Here is a 25,854-nt window from a genome sequence, read left to right as displayed (position 1 = left end):
ACAGACATGCAGTGCATGACTAGCATGACCCGACTGCATACCACTGATATATATATATATATACACACTAATTATCGTTCTTCTCTCTGCTCACACACATACTTATTTGTTTCATTTTGTTCTCTTATTTCTTTATGAACAGCTATTACCACATTACAATGCCGTAGCCACATATTTTAGAAGTTCGGTTCACAGCTCATAATTTTATGTATTCCATACTTAGAACTGATGCATCCTTTCCCTTGAGTTTCTCCATATCTGTTTCGCAAACAAAACAGCGTTGTTTGCTAGTGAAATCACAAACGCACGGACATCGTTTCTTGCAAAACCAAAAGTAGGTATTAAAATAACGATTAATTAATAGATCGGCTACTAAAAGTGTTCATGAAACTTGGAATTGTTATTGACAAAAAGCAGATAGACAAAGACATATTGCAAAGGAACTGCAGTGAATTACAAAAAAGAGGGCTAAAATGACATAGAAGAAAAGAAACGGGGAATGTTTCAAAGCATATTTTCTGAATTTGAAGAATCAACATTACAAGCGAACTATCTCAGGAAAATGGATGTTAAATGCTCCAGCTGTGGTGAATATATAGCTTAGCTTTTACACTGGCAGAAGACACGTGCATTATAGGAGGCATTTCAAATATCTACATTGTATATTCCCTTCAAAATAGACCGTCGCTTGGTTCATAGATTAGATAATTCAATTTGGATGGAAGCACTCCGTCGGTTACGACGATGAGGGTTCTGGTTGATCCGAATCAACGGAACAGCCTGCTCGTGAAATTAACGTGTAAGTGGCTGAGCACTCCACAGACACGTGTACCCTTAACGTAGTTCTCGGGGATATTCAGCGTGACACAGAGAGTGACAAGGCCGGCCCTTTGAAATACAGGTACAACAGAAACAGGAAGTAAGAGTGAGAGAAAGTTGTGGTGAAAGAGTACAGCAGGGATCGCCACCACCCCCTGCCGGAGCCTCGTGGAGCTTTAGGTGTTTTCGCTCAATAAACACTCACGACGCCCGGTCCGGAAATCGAATCCGCGATCCTATGACCGCGAGTCCGCTGCCCTAACCACTGGGCCATTGCGCCTCCACATAATTCAATTTACTTCCCAAAAGAACTGAAATTTGCCAAAACGTATATATCATTGATACATCATATCAGCTGAAGCAGAGGATGCAACTATTTTACAACTATTTTGAATATTTAAGAATGGTGTTACTGGTGAAGGGGTTAGGGTTATTACTAATTATAAGGGATTACTAACTAATTATAATGTTGAAAAACAACGCAGGTCCTAGAAGTACCAGATGCTTATCACATTCAAAATAGAATGTTACTCTATCTTTCTGATGATGTGTTCGCGTTGACACACACACACACACACACACACAGACACATACGTACACACACATACGCGTGCACACACATAAACACACGCACGCACGCACGCGCGCGTTCACACACACACATACTCTCTCCAGAAACTTCAAACCCTTTTTTTTTAGGAAAGGCAATTATAAATACCCTAGATTATTGTAACTTTATCTAAGCTGACTTACCAACTTTTATTATTCCAGGTTAAAGAAGATGGCTATAACAACACTTTGAATACACCTTGCTAAACACTGTTTTTCAAAAATTGCGTTAAACTGGGTAAAATCGCAACAGAAACATATGAAATGCAGAAACGTATGAATGAAACATGAACATAACGCGGTGAGCTGGCAGAATCGTTAGCACGCCGGGCGAAATGCTTAGCGGTATTTCGTCTGCCGTTACGTTCTGAGTTCAAATTCCGCCGAAGTCGACTTTGCCTTCCATCCTCTCGGGGTCGATTAAATAAGTACCAGTTACGCACTGGGATCGATATAATCGACTTAATCCGTTTGTCTGTCCTTGTTTGTCCTGTCTGTGTTTAGCCCCTTATGGGTAGAAAGAAATAGGTATTTCGTCTGCCCATACGTTCTGAGTTCAAATTCCGCCTAGGTCGACTTTGCCTTTCATCCTTTCGGGGTCGATAAATTAAGTACCAGTTACGCACTGGGGTCGATGTCATCGACTTAATACCTATGTCTGTCCTTGTTTGTCCCCTCTATATTTAGCTCTTGTGGGTAATAAAGAAATAGGTATTTCGTCTGCCGTTACGTTCTGAGTTCAAATTCCGCCGAGGTCGACTTGCCTTTCAACCATTCGGGGTCGATAAATTAAGTACAAGTTACGCACAGGGGTCTTTGTAATCGACCTAGACCCTTTGGCTGTCCTTGTTTGTCCCCTCTATATTTAGCTCCTTGTGGGCCATAAAGAAATAAGAAACATATGAAATGCTCCAGACTATGTTTATGGATTAACTTGCATAATCTGAACATCTGTTTTTCCTTGGCCCAAAAGGCCATGCAAAGCAAGTCAGCCAGGAAGCCCTTGATCATACTCTTCTTTCGACAGTAAAAGCAGCATTTATACCCACTGGATTTCACCAAACCAGAGAGTCAACAAAGAGTATATTGTAAAGATTTTAAGGGAGTTCAGGAAAAAAATTCGTCGCAAAAAGCCAGGTCTCTTCCATTCTGGTCGGTGGTACCTATTCTAGAACAATGCACCAGTCCACAATTCCATTCTGGTAACTAACTACTTGACAGAGATAGACATCAAAACTCACGCTCACAATCTCTACAATCCAGACCTTGCTCCCTGTGACGTTTGGTTGCTCCCCGTCTGAACAAAAAGATGAAGGAAGCTGTGACATAAACCTCGAACACCTTCACTTTGAGAGGCATCTTATGGGACTTTCACGACGTAGCTGGAGCACTGTAACAAGTGCATTAAATTCAGGGAATCTTACTTTGAAGGGGATTAGAATTTTTTACTTCTTTGAAATTAATACATGTCCCTTGGAAAAGCTTCAAAACTTTCCGAATACATTCATACATACACACCATAAATACATACATATATATGCATATATGTATATATGTTTATACATATTATATATATAATATATATATATATTATATATTATATATATATATATATATATATGTATATATATACATACATACACACACACACACACACACACGCATATATTATATATAATATATATATATATATAAATGCACGTATACACATGCATAGGCATATATAACAAAACATATAGCTCAATATAGGCACACTCAAACACGTTATATATTCATTCATTTTCATATCAATCTCTCTATTTCAATACACACACTCACGCGCACGCGCACGCACACACACACATACACACACGTGCATACATATATACGCAGAGAGAGATAGTTACTTTTACATTCTCATAATTAACATCTAATTGCAATATATATTCAACTTCCTTTTATTAAAACCTAATTATTCAATAGAGTAAATTAGGTAATTTGAAGTCTATTAATTTTGCAGTCACAAATTTTTCTTTCTAGTTCGAAAAATATTCATTCTTTACATTAGCAAAATTGCTCCAGTAAATACATATAAGTAATGGCAGGGCTACTTAAAGAAAGATACAGAAAAGAAGTGACAGTATCGAGGCAGATATCCTGTTGCCAACATGCATTTCTCGTCCGCTCTAACCATTTGTGCCTTCATTTGCGTAAGTGAAATTCTTTTAACTTCATTGTTATATTCTCTTTTACTCTTTTACTTGTTTCAGTTATTTGACTGCAGCCATGCTAGAGCACCGCCTTTAGTCGAGCAAATCGACCCCGGGACTTATTCTTTTGTAAGCCCAATACTTATTCTATCGGTCTCTTTTGCCGAACCGCTAAGTGACGGGGACGTAAACACACCAGCATTTGTTGTCAAGCAATGCTAGGGGGACAAACACACACACACATATATACATATATATACATATATACGACAGGCTTCTTTCAGTTCCGTCTACCAAATCCACTCACAAGGCTATGGTCGGCCGGGGGGGGGGGGGCTATAGCAGAAGACCACTTGCCAAGGTGCCACGCAGTGGGACTGAACCCAGAACCATGTGGTTGGTTAGCAAGCTACTTACCACACAGCCACTCCTGTTTGTTTTTATACAGAAATTATTGTTTTGTTGTATTGCACGACTATCTAATCATGTTATATTAACTTCATTGTCTTTTCGAAACGTTTGCTGGTGTTGTTTAATCCTAGATTCTAATCGAACAGATCTATAATGTTAAGGTGTTTCGGTCATGATTATCCTCACTTCTTTACTTTTCAGGCAGTTTAACAATGATGACATTAGCTAATATACCTTTAACAGAAATATTTTTGTGAAAATTGAGAAGATTTGGCTGCCATTTTTAAAACTTGAGCAATCACATAGAAAGCCACTCTTCCTGTGGTGTCCACAATAAAGTAGGGTAACGTAGACTCGATCAGAGAACAACTATTACCTTTCTCCACACCGCTTGTCATTGACGGAGGATTCGTTTCACTACAGTGTTTGTGGCTTAAGATACTGCTTTTGTTATTTTACTCTTTCTTTCAGAAGAGGGTGTATAGTAAGTAACTTCCTTACTAACCGCATGGTTAGGATTCAGTCCAACTATGCGGCACCTTGGGCAAGTGTCTTCTACTATGGCATAGGGACGACCAAAGGATTGTGGTGGATTGGTAGACGGAAAAGGAAAGAAACAGGTCGTGTATATATATATATATATATATATATATTATATATATATATATAAGAAAATAGTAAAGAGTGAAAAGACGACAGAAGGCTTAAATGTTAAAAAAAATATTATATATTTTGCGTCAAAATGTCTGGAGATATTGGAAAAATTTTTTCCTTTCCTTAATGACATAATTTTATAATTTTTAAGAAATACCGGTTTCGCAGTTAGCTCTTCAAATTTCTTGTGTCTTAATGTTTATTTTTAATAACGTAATCCTTGTACTTTTGCTAAGGAGAGTTCTAAATAAGGGAAAGTAGTGAGTGATTTCTTCCGGTGTAAGGGAGATAATCGCTTAAAAAATTTTTTTCCCCCTTAGTGTGAATTTCTCTGTATTATTGAGTTCGGATAGTTGAGTCTGGGTTTGACTTTTCAATGAAGAATGTTTCCTTATTTAGTTCTAATTTGTGATGATGATCCGAAAGCACATTGGTAAAATGAAAGATTAAAAATTGTGGTTGTAGTTGCTTTGCGCATTTCTCAATGTGTTCACTAAAAGGTATCATTCTATATTTGGGAATGCAATCTGTTGTCGATGCAGTGTGCATCTACGTCTGAGTGATAGTCCCGTGGACCCCACGTAGTCTTGGTGGCAGCCCGAGCATTTAATGACATAAATTATGTTTTCAGAGGCACAAGTAAAGTTAGATTGATCTTGAATTCTGTCCCTCTTTAAAGAAGAATTCTGATCCTTCCAATAGGTTAGGACATGTTGCAACAGTTCGATCTACCACATTTTTACTTTTGCATCCGTAATTTTTGTCTTCTAAAATTACGGATGCAAAAGTAAAAAAATGTGGTAGATCGAACTGTGCAACATGTCCTAACTATTGGAAGGATCAGAATTCTTCTTTAAAGAGGGACAGAAATTCAAGATCAAATCTAACTTTACTTGTGCCTCTGAAAACATTAATTTATGTCATTAAATGCTCGGGCTGCCACCAAGACTACGTGGGGTCCACGGGACTATCACTCAGACGTAGATGCACACTGCATCGACAACAGATTGCATTCCCAGAATATAGAGTGATACCTTTTGTGAACACATTGAGAAATGCGCAAAGCAACTACAACCACAATTTTTAATCTTTCCATTTTACCAATGTGCTTTCGGATCATCATCACAAATTAGACTAAATAAGGAAACATTCTTCATTGAAAAGTACAAACCCAGACTCAACTATCCGAACTCAATAATACAGAGAAATTCACACTAAAGGGGAAAAAAAATTTTTTAAGCGATTATCTCCCTTACACCGGAAGAAATCACTCACTACTTTCCCTTATTTAGAACTCTCCTTAGCAAAAGTACAAGGATTACGTTATTAAAAATAAACATTAAGACACAAGAAATTTGAAGAGCTAACTGCGAAACCGGTATTTCTTTAAAAATTATAAAATTATGTCATTTTAAGGAAAGGGAAAAAAAAAAATTTTTCCAATATTCTCCAGACATTTTGACGCAAATATATATATTTTTTAACATTTAAGCCTTCTGTCGTCTTTTCACTCTTTACTTTCTTATATATTCACCCACGTGCTTTACCAAACAAACTTTCTTATCTATCTATATATTATATATTATTATATATATATATATATATATATATATATATATTATAGTGATGTGTATGTGTGTGTGTGGTGTGTTGTGTGTGTGGTGTGTGTGTATGTATGCGTGTGTATGTGTGTGTTCATGTGCGTGCGTATGGGTGTTTGTGTGTCTGCGTTTGTTCTTCCACCATCGCTTGACAACCGATGGTGGCGTGTCTACGTCCTCGTAACTTAGCGGTTTGGCATAAGAGGCCGATAGAATAAGTGCTAGGCTTATAAAGAATAAGTCCTGGGGTCGATTTGTTCGACTAAAGGCGGTGCTCCAGCATGGCTGCAGTCAAATGACTGAAACAAATAAAAGAATAAAATAATTCATCCATCCATCCATTCATTCATTCTTTCTTTCTTTTTCTTTCTTTCTTTCTTTCTTTCTTTCTTTCTTTCTTCCTGTCTATCTATCTATCTATCTATCTATCTATCTATCTATCTATCTATCTATCTATCTATCTATCTATCTATCTATCTATCTATCTATCTATCTATCTATCTATTTGTCTATCTATCTATATCATCTATCTATTTGTCTATCTATCTATCTATCTATCTATCTATCTATCTATCTATCTATCTATCTATCTATCTATCTATCTATCTATCCTTCCTTTTCTTCTCCCCTCTCCTTCTCCCTGTTCATGTGTTTATCTGGTTTGGATAAGCGTGAGATGATATCTTTACGTTAGTTAGTTGTTCTCGGTGTTGTAGATGAGTCTGGGTATTTGAAGGGAACGACGTGGCAGGGTCTGTGAATAGATTGTTACAACAATGAATAAGTGCCTCCGGCACGTTCAGTCGTTCATTTAATTTGAGCATGTTTGTATCGTTGTTTACGTCGTTTATGTATGGAACCTGAAGATAACCTCTGATATTGCGATGTGTATTATTCCATGTTCTTTGTTAAATAATTGTAGAGAGATTTAGGGTGAGATTTTCACTTTTTTTCATGAATAGGGAAGAGTACATTGGACAATATACTCTGACTAGCAGTATCGCCCGGCGTTGCTCGGGTTTGTAAGGGAAATAACTATATAAGCATTTTTAGAGAGTTATAGCCAAAAAATAGCAAAATATGCATTAAAAATGGAAAAAAAATGATGGTAATTTTTTTTAAAAATCGTTGGCTCATCGTAGACATTTTTAGAGAGTTACTTCCCTTATATAATAGCGAAAAAATGCATTAAAATGGAAAAAAATGATGGTAAAGTTTTTTAAAAATCGTAGACTCATCGTAGACGCGCGCTAATACCCAGAAGGGCTCGATATGAATCACGACTATAAGATACCCGGTTTTGGTTAAACTGCACCGCAAAATGTGGGAGTAGTTAGGAATCTAAATCGTAGGAGACAGACAGCACACAACCTCTCTTTTATATATAAAGATATGCAAAATAGCTATGGTTAGAATGCCTATTTCTTTATTACCCACAAGGGGCTAAACATAGAAGGGACAAAGACAGACATAGGTATTAAGTCGATTACATCGACCCCAGAGCGTAACTGGTACTTAACTTATCGACCCCGAAAGGATGAAAGGCAAAGTCGACCTCGGCGGAATTTGAACTACAACGTAACGACAGACGAATTACAGCTACGCATTTCGCCCGGCGTGCTAACGATTCTGCCAGCTCGCCGCCTTGGTTAGAATGCCGTCGATCAAAGCACTCAGAGTGTGGCTCTATTATTCTACTTATCAGAGAGGGTTGACGCTTGAGCATAGTAATCCCTAATAAAGTCCGTGCGGCTGAAATCTCTTTCATCATAGGTCTGCTTAATAAATGATGACCTAGAGTTAAATAGCATCAATAACGCGGGCCATCATTCCTGTGCGGAGTCAGTTTACTAATATGCATAGGCAACCAAAGTTTTCAAAGACATCTCTTAATGAACACATTTTCACGTCAGCAACAGGCCTTTCACAAATCCCTGAACGCATATCTCCTAAAGCCGCCTTCTTAAAAATAATCTTGTTAATTATGCTATAGAATTGTCACTGTAGAAATTGTACTATGATTCTGGTGTGAAGTTTTCTTATATACCCTAGACCAATATTTTGAGTACAAACTTGGCATAACTTATTCAAAAACAGACATGAGAGCTATACCTCTGCTTTTTCATTTTCTTCCATTTTATTTTCTTGTGTTTTAATTTTGTTCTTTCTTTTCATTATGCACCAAGATTTGTGTATAACTTCAGTTTTGTTAATTTAAAGCTTTAAATACATTTTTATCAATTTCAAAGTAGTGAGCGTCATATCTTTACCTGTGTTAAGAGCTGCACAGACTGAATGAACATTTAACTTTTTAGTGTGAGATGCATAAGATTAGATCCATCAAAATAAACTGAAGTGAGTACTTAGATATTCTATTAATTGCCATAACTGAATTAGACCCTGAAAATTAGGTGCTTAACAGAAAAGTCTAGATAATTTAATTTTTTTGTTTTTCAGTTACTGGCCCATGCAGTAAGTGGCAGGTATTTTACTGATGTCTTGGAAAGGAACGTAAGTAGCATTTATTATCGTATGTACAACGGGTCCTAGAATGTATTCCTGGAAATCTAGAGCATGTTATCTGAAACAACAACAAAAAGAAAAAATGAAAAAAAAGGGAATCGGTAGGGTGATGCATACCCTGCACACAGATAAATTTTTTCACAAATTATAGTGTGGCTTATAATGCTTTTTAACTGAACCGAATTAAGCTTTGTAAGAGTTTGCCTAGATAAGGATTAGAAGCTTAAGTACGGTGAAATTAAGAAATCAACTCCTAAATCAACGAAATCCTCGAATCCATCACTGTACATACACACAAAGGTACTCACCTATACAGAGTCGCATATCTATGTATGTATTTATGTATATATGTACATATGTATGTACCTACACGTTTCTGCGCGCATAGGTATACCATGGTATATACACACGCAGACGAGGGTCGATTCATATGAAAAAGAAACTGAAGAAAATGAAATATTTCGAGAAAATATTGCTTAGAATTTGAGAAGTTTTTTGAGCGCCTTTCAATGGTGGCAAGTAAATTAAACGTAGTGTAGTTCTTTGTAGGATATAAATAATATGACCACTTGCTTATCGTGAAATTGTAAGTACGATTTTTTAAAATTAAACAAAAAACAATTTAAGTATTACCATTATAGGTAATCCTCCGGTGAAATTAAGGAATTAACTCGTAAATAAACGAAACCCTCGAAGCCATCACTGTACATACACACACACACACGCACACATACACACACATATATACACACACAGAGTCATCACATATCTATATATGTATTTATGTATGTTTGAAGATAATCAAATCAAATTATCATCATTTTGAGCCACTCACTCAGTTTCTGCCAAATTTGATTAAAATCCATTCAGCCGTTTTTTAGTAATTTTGCAAACACACAAAGACGAGTGATTACAGTACTCTGATTTCGCTTACGCGCGCAGGGTAATAATAATAATAATAATAATAATAATAATAATAATAATAATAATAATAATAATAAAAATAGGTAACAGATACATCGAACCCAGTGTACAAGCAGTACGTCCCAACGAGGAAGCTGAAGAAAGATTAGCGAAAAACAGATATACGGAAAAAGAGGAGAAAGTAGACCTACCTCAAGAACACCAGAATAAAGAAATCATAGAAAGAAAAGAAGATATTATCAGAGAACTCAGCAAGACTTAGTCTACTGACATCATCAATAGAGAACCACTGGAAAAGTTCTCAAACAACATAAAAAACAGCAACATAATCATGATATATAATGTTGCTCTTAGAGAGATCTTAAGTAATAAAGGAAATGACCTAACGACTTTAAATAATCTCATCTGTTCCACTGCTAAGGTTGTAACTGTTCAACTAGATATCAGGGCGACACAGAAATGTCAATAGACCTCCTAAGTGGAAAGTAGCGATACAATATGAGATCGAATTTCTGTGGACAGATGTATCAGTTCTCGATGAACGTGCTAGAGGAGTAAATGTTAAGACGAAACGACCTAGAAAAATCAAGCAAAAATATAAAATCAAGCATTTTATAAACCTCCCTGCAACCAAGGAATGATTGAAACAACGAATACAACTGAACGCACAACGGTTTAGAAGGTATGACAAGCGAAAAACTTTTATCAACAAAACAAGATATTCAAGACTGATGCAAAGAAATTTTGTAGGGAAATTGATAAAGTAAGATAGAAGTAAAGGAGCAACCTAAGACTGAGGAAATGAAAGAGTTTTGGAAGAAGATATGGAGCAAAAAAATGGTAAAGCTGACAGAATAGAGCATGAAAAAGTGAGACTGGATGAAGTTGAAGAGCAGAAATGGAAGGCAATAGGAATAGAAGAAGTAAGATGTGGTCTTAGAAATTTCCACAGATGGAAAACTCCAGGACTGGATCGAATTCCTAACTTCTGGCTAAATTGTCTGACAGAAGTACACCAAGATTTAGCTGCATCTCTAACTGATGTCATCCAGAACCCAGAGCAAATACCTGCCTGGGTGACAGAAGGAACAAGATACCTTCTACCAAAAACTGAAGTTAAAAATTCGAAGAACTACCGACCCATAACATATCTCAACATCACCTACAAGATCCTCATATCCATATTAACTGACAGAATATATGCTTTCCCTGAAGAGAGATCTATCCGTCCACAAGCTCAAAAAGGCTGGAAAAAGGAATTCTTATGCGTGCAAAGATCAATTATTCATAAGTAAAAAGATTGTAGAGAATTGCCGGAGCAGAAAGAGAAGCCTGAGTATGGCATGGATAGACTACAGGAAAGCGTTTGATAATGTGCCTCATAATTGGATACTGGAGGCCCTTAGAATATTTAAAATCTCTCCAGTCATCTCCAAATTCTTACAAGGTATCATGACCAAATGGAACACAAGTGGAAACCATAGTAATGGGATGAGCCAAACTAATATCAACATCAAAAAGGCATCTTTCAATGGGACTCCCTCTCCCCGTTGCTCTTTTGCATGGCACTGATCCCACTCTCAAAGGAACTGTCTGAACAGTTGCACGCTGTACCACGCCTAAGGGTCAACGTAATCAGAGAGCAACGTAAGATGGTGTGTCTTGCTGAAGAAGACAACGCACCACCCGCTCTAGGAATTGAAACCACGATCAAGCGACAGTGAATGAAACACTCTAACCACTAACCATGCATATGTGTAGAAAGTTAGTAAGCTTCGAGAAGTCTGGAGAAGTTATAAAAAACAACTTCCAGGAACAATTATAGTTTATTGGTGTAAAAGGTTATAAGTTTTCCAATATCAAAGTTCTATAAGGTAAAATGGTTATTTTATAGTTGGAGCTTAGCATGCGGAGTTGCTAAGTATGCGAATAAAAGTCCAAATTGAGGGAATGGAGCAGGTAAAATCCAGAGTAGATATGTTTCCAAGCTAATACACACACACGCGCACGCATACACACATATACACATACACACACATATCTGTTAGCTGTGAGTGAGCACAAAGGGAGTATAACTAGCATTGTGAGGATAGTGGAAGTACTCCGTCGGTTACAACGACGAGGGTTCCGGTTGATCCGAATCAACGGAACAGCCTGCTCGTGAAATTAACGTGCAAGTGGCTGAGCACTCCACAGACACGTGTACCCTTAACGTAGTTCTCGGGGATATTCAGCGTGACACAGAGAGTGACAAGGCCGGCCCTTTCAAATACAGGTACAACAGAAACAGGAAGTAAGAGTGAGAGAAAGTTGTGGTGAAAGAGTACAGCAGGGATCACCACCATCCCTGCCGGATGGGAATCGAAACCGCAATCTTATGACCGCGAGTCCGCTGCCCTAACCACTGGGCCATTGCGCCTCCACTGTGAGGATAGTATTGTATCATTGAAGTCAAACTCATAGCAAAAAGACTTTAGCTACAAGTTAGAATTCTTAATCTAATTATTACGATTTACTTCTTGTATGTAACTTGATTTGATTCGGTGTGTGATTGCTATACGCATGTTTTACACATCTATGTATTACTGCTTTTATATGTCGAAGACTTCCTCGTGATTTAGCTTAAACCGATCGTTGCTATGGTTCAAATTTCTTGCGATGATCAATGATTATTCTGCATGCCCAAACTTGATTTTCAATCCGATATTTCCTTGATTTGGCAGGGAAAATTGATGAATGTCATTCAAAATATACGTACATACATACGCATATGAATATATGTTTATGTTTTAACTAGCAGTATCGCCCGGCGTTGCTCGGGTTTGTAAGGGAAATAACTATATAAGCATTTTTAGAGAGTTATAGCCAAAAAATAGCAAAAAAATGCATTAAAAATGGAAAGAAAATGATGGTAAATTATTTTTTAAATCGTTGACTCATCGTAGACATTTTTAGAGAGTTACTTCCAATATATAATAGCGAAAAAATGCATTAAAATGGAAAAAAATGATGGTAAATTTTTTTTTAAATCGTAGACTCATCGTAGACATTTTTAGAGAGTTACTTCCCTTATATAATAGCGAAAAAAATGCATTAAAATGGAAAAAAATTATGGTAAATTTTTTTTAAATCGTAGACTCATCGTAGACGCGCGCTAATACCCAGAAGGGCTCGATATGAATCACGACTATAATATACCCGGTTTTGGTTAAACTGCACCGCAAACTGTGGGAGTAGTTAGGAATATAAATCGTAGGACACAGACACACAACTTCTCTTTTATATATAAAGATATACTGAACGCTCGGAAAAAATTGCTTTGATGAGAGTTCGGGCTTGTTCCAGTTTTTGAATTAGCTTTAGGAAAATTTCATATTTTCACCAACCAGAATCAGTAAAAGCCCAAATATTTTCTGACTGTGAATTATTATTGTCATCAATATTGGTTTATACTCATATTCAGAAAGAAAAGGAATGTACCGTATCCTACGATTGCCCCAATCCGCGTGAAGTATGTGTTGGACAGCTTTGTAGGAAAAATCTCCCTTGTAATAAGGACAACGACTGCTTTTTCTACGGTACGTAAACAATTGATTTTTAAGAAGTTGTTTCCAAATGTTTTTGAAATATGACAAAGCTTCTTAAATGTAATTTAATATAAATTCTGTTACTCTATTCAAAATAATGATTTTTATCAAATATTTATCTTCAAGATGCTTGTAGAGGTTAAATCAAAATTTATTGTTCTTTTCTAAAAGTTTTTGATTTTCTCATAAAGGCATATATATATATATATATATATATATATATATATATATATATATCAATAATAAAAGGGTAAAATCAATTAATTATTAATTAATTTCACCAAGTAGTGTTCAGTATGTAAAAGGACCATTCAAGGTATATTCAAAATATTACGTTATATAATTAGGGCTCAGTAAAATAATTTACTTTACCACATACTGAAACTTTTAGAAATAGCAGCCAAAAAGTTTTTTTAGCCATTTCTACTATTATAAGAAAAGTCTCCCAGATAGTGTTTACTCAAAAATAATTCACGTAGGAGGGAAAAACAGCAAAATATCACATGTACATGTTTTTCCCTCCATATCTATGTGAATTATTTTTGAGTAAACACTATCTGGGAGACTTTTCTTATAGTAGTAGAAATGGCTAAAAAAACTTTTTGGCTGCTATTTCTAAAAGTTTCAGTATGTGGTAAAGTAAATTATTTTACTGAGCCCTAATTATATAACGTTATATATATATATATATATATTCATAATTAATCAATATAGGGAGGCAAAAAAAATTTTGTAGAATTCTTTTGCCCCCAGCGGCCTAGTGGGAAAAAATTAAATAGTCATAAACCATTTTTAAGTTCAATATCACAATCAAGGAACGGCCATAATAGGCCATTCACCCACTAGAAATAACAGCCAAAAAGCTTCAACCGCAAAATAACATTAATTCCGTAAACCAGGAGAAAATTTAATTTTCTCCTGGTTTACGGAATTAATGTTATTTTGCGGTTGAAGCTTTTTGGCTGTTATTTCTAGTGGGTGAATGGCCTATTATGGCCGTTCCTTGATTGTGATATATATATATATATATATATATATATATATATATATATATACGTTTAAATGTAACTCTATTCAAAATAATGATTTTTATCAAATATTTATCTTCAAATATAACAATATATATATATATAATATATATATATATATATATATATATATATAGAGAGAGAGAGAGAGAGAGAGAGAGATAAGAAAGTTTGTTTGGTAAAGCACGTGGGTGAATATATAAGAAAATAGTAAAGTGTGAAAAAACGACAGAAGGCTTAAATGTTAAAAAATATATATATTTGTGTCAAAATGTCTGGAGAATATTGGAAAAATTTTTTTTCCCTTTCCTTAAAATGACATAATTTTAAAATTTTTAAAGAAATTACCGGTTTCGCGTGTAGCTTTTCAAATTTCTTGTGACGTTATGTTTATATTGCATGGAATTATCGTTGTTTTTATTTCCAGGAGATTTCTAAATAGGGGGAGGTAGTGAGTGATTTTTTCCGGTGTAGGGGAGATAATCGCTTAAAAATTTTTTTTCCCTTTTCCTTGTTAATTTCTCTGTGTCAGTATGTTCGGATGGTTGAGTCTGGGTTTGTACTTTTCAATGAAGAATGTTTCCTTGTTCAGTCTCATTTGTGTTGATGATCCGAAAGCACATTGGTAAAATGGGAAGATTAAAAATTGTGGCAGTAGTTGCTTTGCGCATTTCTCAATGTGCTCACTAAAAGGTATCATTCTATATTCTGGGAATGCAATCTGTTGCATTCCCAGAATATAGAATGATACCTTTTAGTGAGCACATTGAGAAATGCGCAAAGCAACTACTGCCACAATTTTTAATCTTCCCATTTTACCAATGTTCTTTCGGATCATCAACACAAATGAGACTGAACAAGGAAACATTCTTCATTGAAAAGTACAAACCCAGACTCAACCATCCGAACATACTGACACAGAGAAATTAACAAGGAAAAGGGAAAAAAAATTTTTAAGCGATTATCTCCCCTACACCGGAAAAAATCACTCACTACCTCCCCTTATTTAGAAATCTCCTGGAAATAAAAACAACGATAATTCCATGCAATATAAACATAACGTCACAAGAAATTTGAAAAGCTACACGCGAAACTGGTAATTTCTTTAAAAATTTTTAAATTATGTCATTTTAAGGAAAGGGAAAAAAAATTTTTCCAATATTCTCCAGACATTTTGACACAAATATATATATTTTTTAACATTTAAGCCTTCTGTCGTTTTTTCACACTTTACTATATTCTTATATATATATATATATATATATATATATATATATAGTTAATCAAAACGTGAACAAAGAGAAAACACAACAAGGCGAGGACGTGGAACAAGTATAGTCTTATTGGACGCTCAGGACATAGTTTGACTATGTTTCGTCAGAAACATAGAAAAAGGAAAGGTCCAAGGAAGGGAAGACGGAGAAAGGAAATCGCCAACGATACACACGTGGTCACATATTGAAATGACCGGAAGGGAATGGGTGAAGAAAAAGTTCTTTCAAAGGCAGGAGAGTGCAAGAAAAGGAGGTATGTTTGTATATGTGTGGGTATGTGCGTGCGCGCAGGTCTCTGTGTGTGTGTGTGTGTGTGTGTGTGTGTGTGTGCATGTACGTGTGTATGTGTGTGTGTACGTTTGTGCACTGTGTGTGTACGCGCATATGTGTGTGTGCGCATGTGTCTATGTGGGAGAGTGTGTATGTATGCGTGTGTGTATTTGTGTGAAGTATGTGTGTGTGTGTGTATATATCTGCATGTGTGTTGTATATGTGTGGTGTGTGTGGGAGGTATCTGTGTGTTCGTGGATATGTACGTATACTCTTTTACTCTTTTACTTGTTTCAGTCATTTGACTGCGGCCATGCTGGAGCACCGCCTTTTGTCGAGCAAATCGACCCCGGGACTTATTCTTTGTAAGCCCAGTACTTATTCTATCGGTCTCTTTTGCCGAACCGCAAAGTGACGGGGACGTAAACACACCAGCATCGGTTGTCAAGCAATGCTAGAGGGACAAACACAGACACACAAACATATAAACACACACACACTTATACATATATATACATATATACGACGGACTTCTTTCAGTTTCCGTCTACCAAATCCACTCACAAGGCATTGGTCGGCCCGGGGCTATAGCAGAAGACACTTGCCCAAGGTGCCACGCAGTGGAACTGAACCCGGAACCATGTGGTTGGTTAGCAAGCTACTTACCACACAGCCACTCCTGCGCCTATATGTGTATATAGAAATAAAAACAATTATTTATAAAAACTAAAACATATAAATAAAAGCAAAAAAATTATAAAAACAATGAAAATATAAAAATTAAGGTTGAAAGGAGATGAGGAAGTTAATGATATATAAACGGCGCAATTACAACCGTAATGAAAAATGAAATAAGGTTTCTTTGTTGCAGGAGGTGTTGAGGCAGTCAATAGGAGGAGTGGGTTGTGTTTAGTTCGTAAGGGATGGTTGTCCGTAGATTCAAAAGGGACATGAAGGCCTGCAACATCAATATTAGCGGTTGGGAGGCATTTGCCGGCAACTGTGGAGACTGGCGACGTACCGTAAGAGAGGGAATACAAAGGAGTGACAGAGAGAGAGAGGAGAAATGGAAAGACAGGAAAAGACGTCAACAAGAAACTATGGCACTACAACCAGCCAGGAACAGTCTTCGCTACATTTGCGGTACCTGCCAGAGGGAGTGTTTGTCCAGGATAGGACTACACAGCCACAGCAGGAAATGTATCAGGACATGAAATGAAAAAGCCGGATTAGACTACTTTATGCGCAACTCCATTGTCTCCCGAGACAAAAAGGATGCCAACAAAGATATACCGAACTACGTGACAAATTTCAAATTAGACATCTTTGTGAGAGAGACGCGATATAAGACTGGAATTTGTTGGACAAAAAAAGAAAAAAAAAACAGGTTGCTGCCTGAGCTGCACTGAGTCTGTAGATAACGCACTTTAAACTCGAATAGCTCGGGCTGCTGTAAACAGATGTAATGAAGGTACAACTACCACTTTGAAGAGTGACCCCCGCGCACACAATAGACGTATTTGAAATGATGGCTCGTTGCCTTGGAAGGTCATTGGTATTAGATTTAAGGCGGCGAGCTGGCAGAGACGTAAGCACGCCGGGCGAAATGTGTAGCTGTATTTCGTCTGCCGTTACGTTCTGAGTTCAAATTCCGCCGAGGTCGACTTTGCCTTTCATCCTTTCGGGGTCGATTAAATAAGTACCAGTTACGCACTGGGGTCGATATAATCGACTTAATCCGTTTGTCTGTCCTTGTTTGTCCTCTCTGTGTTTAACCCCTTGTGGGTAGTAAAGAAATAGGTATTTCCTCTGCCGTTACGTTCTGAGTTCAAATTCCGCCGAGGTCGACTTTGCCTTTCATCCTTTCGGGGTCGATTAAATAAGTACCAGTTACGCACTGGGGTCGATATAATCGACTTAATCCGTTTGTCTGTCCTTGTTTGTCCTCTCTGTGTTTAACCCCTTGTGGGTAGTAAAGAAATAGGTATTTCCTCTGCCGTTACGTTCTGAGTTCAAATTCCGCCGAGGTCGACTTTGCCTTTCATCCTTTCGGGGTCGATTAAATAAGTACCAGTTACGCACTGGGGTCAATATAATCGACTTAATCCGTTTGTCTGTCCTTGTTTGTCCCCTCTGTGTTTAGCCCCTTGTGGGTAGTAAAGAAATAGGTATTAGATTAAGCTTCGTAAATGAACAAGATGACAATTCTTGAGGGAGGAGTGATATTTTTCAACAGTTCTACCTGTTGTATGTCTATCATCAGATTTATCTTCTTCATTTAAATAGTAAGAGAGTAAAACCAGAAGATAATAAGATAATATTTAGACATCTGAATGTATCATTGACAAAGCCAAAAGAGGCCGGACTCTTGTGATTTGGCGGACTCGGCAGCGGAAGTAGCGTTGATTATCTGCCGCTGGTGATTGTTATGATATGCTTTTATGCACTGAAAACCATATGAGAGTTTCCCTCTCTTGGTAAATATTGCATTATTTGTGTTTTCTAACGCGACATCTATTTTTAAGTGCTGATTATTTTTACCTTCTGGTATTAATACGGCTTCTATTGCTCTATTTATATTCGGCTGTAGTATTTTCATTCCGTAATAATAAAACTTTTTCTCTTCGTTCTTCGTGCTGTTGAGAGATGTGAGAGATGTCATCACAGAGTATACACGCAGCAAGTATAGATGGGCTGGACACGTCGCCCGGCTCACCGATAATCGGTGGACGCACGCAGTTGTCGAGTGGTACCCGCGTGAGCGGAAAAGACCACCCGGAATACCTCCACGACGGTGGAGTGACGATTTCAGGAAGACGATTGGGATCACGTGTATGAGAAAGGCGCGATCCAGAGAGGAGTGGACAGCGTGCTGTGACCAGCGGTGTCAAATGGACACCTGACGGACTGGTCGGTCAAAGTGAAGTCAAAGTGAATAATAAAACCAACTAAAATCACAAATTATTTATAATTAGTAATTAATCTATATTAAACTTAAACTCAAAGTTTGTCTGTCTCTCTGTTTTCATGCTCTTTGATTAGGAACAAAATCAAGTTGGAAATGTCGATTTGCGGCGGTGACACTTCAGAAAGTCGTCGCAGCCGGCACCCACCGTCCGTCCTTTTTCCTTCCTTTTTTGTTTTTCTTCCCTTAATCATTTATACAAGAGATATTTTTTATAACAATTCATAAGAATATTTTTCTCAGATGCTACCAAAAAGGTCTGGTTCAAGTTTTCCAACACCCGAAGCCAAAAGGATCAGGGAACGGGAGAGGTATTAACTAAACAGAGAAAGATGTCCGAATCAAAAAAGAGAGCTATTAAGAACAGAGACAATGTAAATTGGTTGGAAAAATATCCGACGTTTAAACAGACATTATGATCAAGGAGCCGAAAGAAGAGCAAGATCGAACGAGACATCAGCATATTCGTTTAAATGAAAATTATGATAAAAAAGCTGAAGGATCGAATTAGACAACAGCAAGCTCGTTTGAATGAAATTGAAGAACAGAGATGATTTAGATTAGAAGATTAATGAATTCGAAAACAACACTATCAGCTCCGCAACCATCAAGGTGTTGATGACTCTCAAAAAAAAAAAAAAAATGAATCAAATATTCTCCTATTGTAGAACTTTCAAATTTTCAGGAGAAATACCAGCTGAATGAATGGAAAAGTCAATTTAGCACCGTTACCTGATTTACCACCAGGAACGTGTGAATTATTTGGAGGTGAGACAGAAGTAGGAAAAATTTCGGAAAATATGCCAGGGAGGACAACAGCATTTCCCATATGATATCTTTTAATTGCAAAGAGATTCGGCAAATTATAATCCCCTGGTCATAATTCAGAGACAAATTTCCAATTTCCAAGGTCCACTAATTCCAGATGCCGATGAGCAAGTCAAATTGTTCATTTATACCTGTTGGACCCACAAGACTCAGTTCAACAAAAGATGAGAATTTTGAACAACGAAGCAGAGATAGAAAGAAACATCGTAGAACGAATTGAAACAGTTTTGAGAGAGAGAAATCCAAATTTTGCTTCGTTCAAAATGGCAAAGGAAGTACTTAGAGACATGCCAGAGGCCACATCTATTATTCATGAGAGCAGAAGGCCAAACTGAGAGCATGAGAGGCGTTGGAATGCGCCAACTGTAAATGGAGTCTCTGTTATTTTGCCCAATTCAAATCAAGATACATCCTCCAGGCATATCGTCTTGAAGGAAAGAAGAATTGAAATAACGATATTTTCGAAAATTCATCGTTCGTATGACCCATTGCAGTACGTTCTCTTTTTCATGAAGGTAACAATTGGTAGAACATCAACTTGAATATGACAAACAATAAGCGATTGACAATCAAGAAATATTACGCCTATAGAATAATTAATCATCAAAACGAATTCTATAATATTCTTCGAGGCTGCCGATTATTCCAGCAGTATTTGGTCGATCAAGCTGCAAAAATCGAATCTTATAACCTCTCCTTTTTATGACAGAATCGAGCTTATTTAAGAAGTATAACATACAAGGGACTAACGGATGTCATAAATGACAATTATGATTTCAATAACGTTGGATAAAAGATCTTACTTCCCCCAAAATATACTGGGAGTTCAAGATACATTGCTGAAAAGTAGATTGATGCCATAGAAATTTTGAGGAATCACGGTGCATCATCGTTGTTCGTCAAACTTATGTGTAATTACAAATGGCCAGAAATTAGTCAAAATTTTTTTCCCTAGGCAGGTGACATCTGACATACCTTATTTGACTGCAAGAGTTTGATTGCAAGTGAGAGATACGTGTTTATGGACTTGATTGTCAAGAGGAAACTCAGGAGTGAAATCAAGACACATACTCATACCACTGAATATCAAAAATGTGGATTGGATTGTGACACTTCCATGCTCTTTTTTGGTTTCTAAATAAAATAAGATCAAAGGAGATTGAGGACTATGTGCAAGCAAAAATTCCAAATCCAGCAACGGACGAACAGAGGAGCAGCATTGCAATACAAAGGTACACCACGTGATAGTATGACCCGACCGGACAACATCGGTGGGTAGACTGATATCTGAGGGTCGCATCAAGTGGCCTCTGGTGGCGGAAGCCTGAACTACAACGGTCTTATCCCACAGAGAACGTTTCCGGTTGCTTTTGGGTACTCCCGCATATACCCATCATTTGAAGATCTGGCGAACTTCTCAAAATACTGCATATTAAGATGTCACGGAAAATGACATCTTAGGAGCCATAAATGAAGAATGTATTAAATTACTTCCGGGTGAGCTGAAAGAGCACAGATCTTTCGACAGTCTATACGGAGAAGCTAATGTCACATTTTCCATGGGAATTTTAAAGCTCTCTGGCATTTTCTGGTATGCTCCTTCATAAGCTGAAATTGAAAGACGGCTTACCAATCATATTGCTAAGGAATCTGAATCCACCAAAGCTTTGTAATAGAACCAGATTGATCGTACAAGAAATGAAAGAGGATATCATCATTGCAAAACTTAATTCTGGAATATTTGCCAATGAAGTTGTAATGATACCCAGAATAAAATTGAATTTAAGTGAAGAAGAGGGTATACCCTTTCAGAGGAAGCAATTCACAGTATTGTTGTCATTTGCCATTACCATTCACAAATCTCAAGGACAAACTTTGGAGAAGGTTCTTTTATTTCTGAAAGAACCTGCTTTCAATCATGGTGTATTGTATGCGGCACTAAGTCGAGTAAAAAGTAGTGATAATATTAGAATTTACCTAAAGTAGGAAATAAAACAAAAAATATTGTATTGAAGGGAATTTTTGATTTATAATTGGTCTTGAAGTTCAACAGTGTAATTTAATGAGCATTTATCTATCTATCTATATAAAATTAAGACTCAAAATTTATCTCTCTGTTTTTCTGCTTTTGGTTAAGATGATAAAGATTAATATTTCATTTTAAATAAAATAGTAAATGTTCCTTTAAGGAAAATAAAACCAAGTTGAAAATGTCGATTTGCGGCGGCGATAACCATATGAAGTGCTGACAGGCTGACCTCATATTTCAAAAAGGAAATCATAGTAATCTATTTCCACTAGCTGGGGGAGGCACTCCAAAGCCACACTTCCAACATGATTATTTTCTTAAAGGGAAAATTATTATGCTTTCTTTTTTTTTCCCCTCTCTTAATATGTAGTTGCATTGCGAAAATTTTGGACTATGTTTCCTCTCTGTGCTGTCGGATGGTTTCTATAAGTATAACAAGGAGTTTGAAATAAACTAAGGGAAGAAACTTTCTCTCTTTTTTTCTGCTCTTTGATTAAGATGATAAAGATTACTATTTTAAATAGAATAGAATCTTTTCCTTGCCGTCGCGCATCGACATTTTCAACTTGGAGTGATTGTGACCGAACGGGTCACGGACGCATCTAGCAACACAAGAAAGACGAATATTATAGTCTTTTAATCTAATTGGTGAAAAGCATTAATGTACCTTATTCTATTACAGCTGCTGCAGATATTGCCAATGGGTCACCCCACCCGAAATGCTATAAAGTGTTAGAGGAATATATAGTACCCATTGGTTATGGTATTTGCGTGGTTTCTGAAAAAGTTGGACAAGGTAAGTTGTTTTAAATTATCGATATCCTAAAGGAATTAACTATCTTCCCAGAAAATTCCTCTTCATTTGAGTACTTGACTTGTTTCAATTGCCCTCATTTTACTTTGAAATGATGGCAAAATGAAATGTTAGTTTGCTCTTAGCCCAAATCTTTTGAAAACTTTTTGACTTTATTCCGACAAACATCCTATTGTAGTTCTTGCGAGGTATTTGGCATGGTGTGGCGTTTACTCAATTTTACATAAAAAAAACTCTACAACTAAAAAGCAGTGTAAGAAAGTAGAAAACTTTGAAAGTGCTTCTACTGTAGCACTGATCACTTGCAGGATTTCTAGAGAATACAAATGCATGAAATGAGTCCACTGCAATCAATACCAAGACTAAAACAACTGCTTCAATGAATTTTAACAAAAAATACTCAGGACCGTTTATTTTCTAAAGTAGTTGTAAACACGTTAGTGTTTCTTCGATATTGTTGTAAGGCTTTCACAAATATGTGACTCACATCTCCGGGCAAGGAAAACTTGGATAACCGGATGGAAATACATGTAACATATGATATATCTCGCTTCAACGTTTGGCTTTGTATAGAAAGTTGATGCATTCCCAGGTTAGCAGTGCTGTTTCGTAACAGTTTGGGTCCCGAGGTACATCAATTTTCTACAACGCGAACGCCAAGCCGGTAGTGCTGGAAGAATGAACAGCAGCGTATATAGTGTTCATTTAAGCAACCACCGGCGAGTTTAGATATCCTCAGAACATTTCGCTTTTTAGAACAAGCAGGCGACTCAAATTTTAAACGCATATAAAGATTGTTAGGTTTATGCTCATGGGAGATAATAAGCCTCGAGAACCAGTCATTAATCTTTAACAGGTACCGACTGGATCATTTTGAATGAATGTACCAGTGTTGATATAGAATAACTGCATCAGGTTATGCAGAGAGTATCAAAATTGAGTTGCTTTTAGGTTGATAAAAACAGTGTAGAGTGTTCACAGTTTACATGAACCGCAACTTGGGAAGTACAGATAAAGATCCGGTAATTGCATGCTGAGCGAGTTGTTCCAGACGCCCCAACGCAACAGTGAACAGATTCGCAAATTAGTAAGGTAGTAGTTGACGGTGGCGCTTATCGATTATCAGCAGCCCCGAATAATGCTATAAGAGTAGAATTGATAGGATTTAAAAATGTAGTAGGGATACTGAAAACTGATTTGAAAGGAACTTGTGAGCAAATTAGATAAAGCGATTAGCAGAGATATTGTCAGTGCCATTTGGTGAATATGGCCCTCAGCCATTTTACATCACAAAACATGAATGCAACGTTATCAGAGTTAAGAATTATACTCTAAGACCAGGATGGGCCGTTTGCTCTCAAGTGGTGGAGGCTCTACAATAAAGCCACGAATCTGTCTAGATATGTGCCACTTTCCAGGGGTAGTTTGCTTAATTGCTCCAGGCGGATGATAGATTGAAAATTGTAGTTAACTTTAGTGTTTGCCTCGACGGCCAACCCCAGTTCTCGGTAGAGGAAGCGGAGAGCTGCGAAGAACAGATAACAAGAAATGGAATACTGCTGGCAGTATGATGGGTAACTCTAGTTTGAATGTATACACACACACACACACACACACACACACAACACACACACACACACACACACACACACACACACACACATATATATATATATAAATATATATATATTCTTTTATTCTTTTACTTGTTTCATTTGACTGCGGCAATGCTGGGGCATGAAGGGTTTTAGTCGAACAAATCGACCCCAGGACATTTTAAAACATTGTGCTTATCATATCGTTTTCTTTTACCGAACCGCTATGTTACGGGGATATAAACACACCAGCACCAGTTGTCAAGTGATGATAAGGGGAGAAACACAGACGAAGATACACAGACACACATAAATACATACATACATATATATACGACGGGCTTCTTTCAGTTTACGTCTACCAAATCCACTCACGAGGCTTTGGTCAGCCCGAGGCTATAGTAAAAGACACTTGTCCCAAGTTAGTTTAAATGTATAGAAAAAGAAAGACGAGTTATCTTTGTCTATGTGTATTACGTGTGTTTATGCGTGTTGCGTATTTAATAAATATATTAAAGAAAGGAAATGGTTATACTGTTTGCCCCTGGTTCACAAGACTAGTTTTTGAGCCAATAATTACTTTAATACATGAGCGTCATGAGCTGTGTATATTGAAAATTGATTGAACACATTTCTATATGTCCATTGAGAATGAAATATATCCTCAATGGAAATTTTAGTGATTAATTTTATTTGGCATATTGCAGTTATTACTGAATTTAATCAGAAATATTGTCTTTCTTTTGCAGTGGGAGCCGTTCAAAGACTGAGTGGAAGTGACACTGACCATCTTGATTTTCATCACCCCCTACTGCCACATAAGTAAAAATATTTCTCTCAACAGAGAAATATTTGAAATATGCGGAAGGAAAGCATGAAAAAGAATAGAATATATTCCACAAGAAATAAAACGAAATGTCAAACAAGCTAAATTGATTCTAAGTTGAATATTTCTAGGCCTAAAGATTATTAAATCCATAAAATGCTTTGTTAATTTCCTAAATTACGCAATTAATTTTTTGTGTTGCGCCACCTATAATACAGCAAGATTTTACTGTAGTTCTACATGAAATAGAAGTGTATTTGAAATGTTCCTTCTCTAAAAATGAAATGCCTTACAATTTTATATACTCTAAAGTTATCGAAATAAAGTGAAATACAATATTTTCATTATGTTGTTTATTAGTGTTGTTATTAGAGAAACATTATTTTCACTAACATGCGAAAGTAAATTTACACAAATTTTTGCCTTAATATTGAGTTAAGAAATATCGACTAATCGATTATACTTAATTATATTTGTATCGATGTCATATATATTCATTGTTAGTACGTTCTGGCAGATTCAAACGTAGATATGCAACTCGATGATGTAATTCGTCATTGAGGAACGAATTGTCCTTTCAGAGTGTATATATTCATAATACAATCGATTCATTAGCTTGAGAGGACTTTGAGGCACCCAGTGTTTCGACATCGTAGTGCCTCCTCTGCTAAAGTTACGCCATACTAATAAATCTAACAAGAATTGCTCCTCTTGTTTATAAATTCCGCAAACAAGCTATTTACTGAACCAGATTGATATCTGCTAACTGACACTACATTGTCATGTGCAAGATAAACAGCGAAAATCAGAACAATGTTAGACGCGTTTGTTCTTAATATGCTTAGGCAAATTCGATTGTAAATACGCGAATCACTGGTATATCGTCATTAGAGAACAACATCGAGGCA

At 36.7% G+C, this 25,854-nt stretch overlaps 1 protein-coding gene across 2 annotated transcripts; it reads left to right on the top strand.

Annotated features, from left to right (window-relative positions):
* Positions 1–3,484: 3,484 nt before the first annotated feature.
* On the top strand, positions 3,485–24,988 carry LOC115209964. Of its 2 annotated transcripts, XM_029778612.2 has the most exons (5): positions 3,485–3,617; positions 8,741–8,794; positions 13,194–13,308; positions 22,394–22,507; positions 24,870–24,988. In XM_029778612.2, the coding sequence occupies exons 1-5, from the start codon at positions 3,576–3,578 to the stop codon at positions 24,944–24,946; spliced, it is 402 nt and encodes a 133-aa protein (XP_029634472.1). In that variant the 5' UTR covers positions 3,485–3,575; the 3' UTR covers positions 24,947–24,988. The 2 variants fall into 2 exon arrangements, with proteins under 2 accessions (XP_029634472.1, XP_036357586.1); XM_036501693.1 differs by lacking the exon at positions 8,741–8,794 and having other exon boundaries at positions 3,495–3,617.
* The last annotated feature ends 866 nt before the right edge of the window (positions 24,989–25,854 follow it).

The sequence above is a fragment of the Octopus sinensis genome, linkage group LG3, assembly GCF_006345805.1.
Source record: "Octopus sinensis linkage group LG3, ASM634580v1, whole genome shotgun sequence".
In the NCBI taxonomy this organism is placed as follows: Eukaryota; Metazoa; Mollusca; class Cephalopoda; order Octopoda; family Octopodidae; genus Octopus; species Octopus sinensis.
Note: the sequence above shows the minus strand (reverse complement) of the source record. Positions and strands in the feature narration are given on the sequence as shown.

Coding starts and splice junctions, on each gene's coding strand:
- LOC115209964 (XM_029778612.2), top strand. CDS start 3,576: ATGCATTTCTCGTCCGCTCTAACCATTTGTGCCTTCATTTGC. Junction 3,618..8,740: donor CCATTTGTGCCTTCATTTGC/GTAAGTGAAATT, acceptor TTTGTTTTTCAG/TTACTGGCCCATGCAGTAAG. Junction 8,795..13,193: donor CTGATGTCTTGGAAAGGAAC/GTAAGTAGCATT, acceptor ACTCATATTCAG/AAAGAAAAGGAATGTACCGT.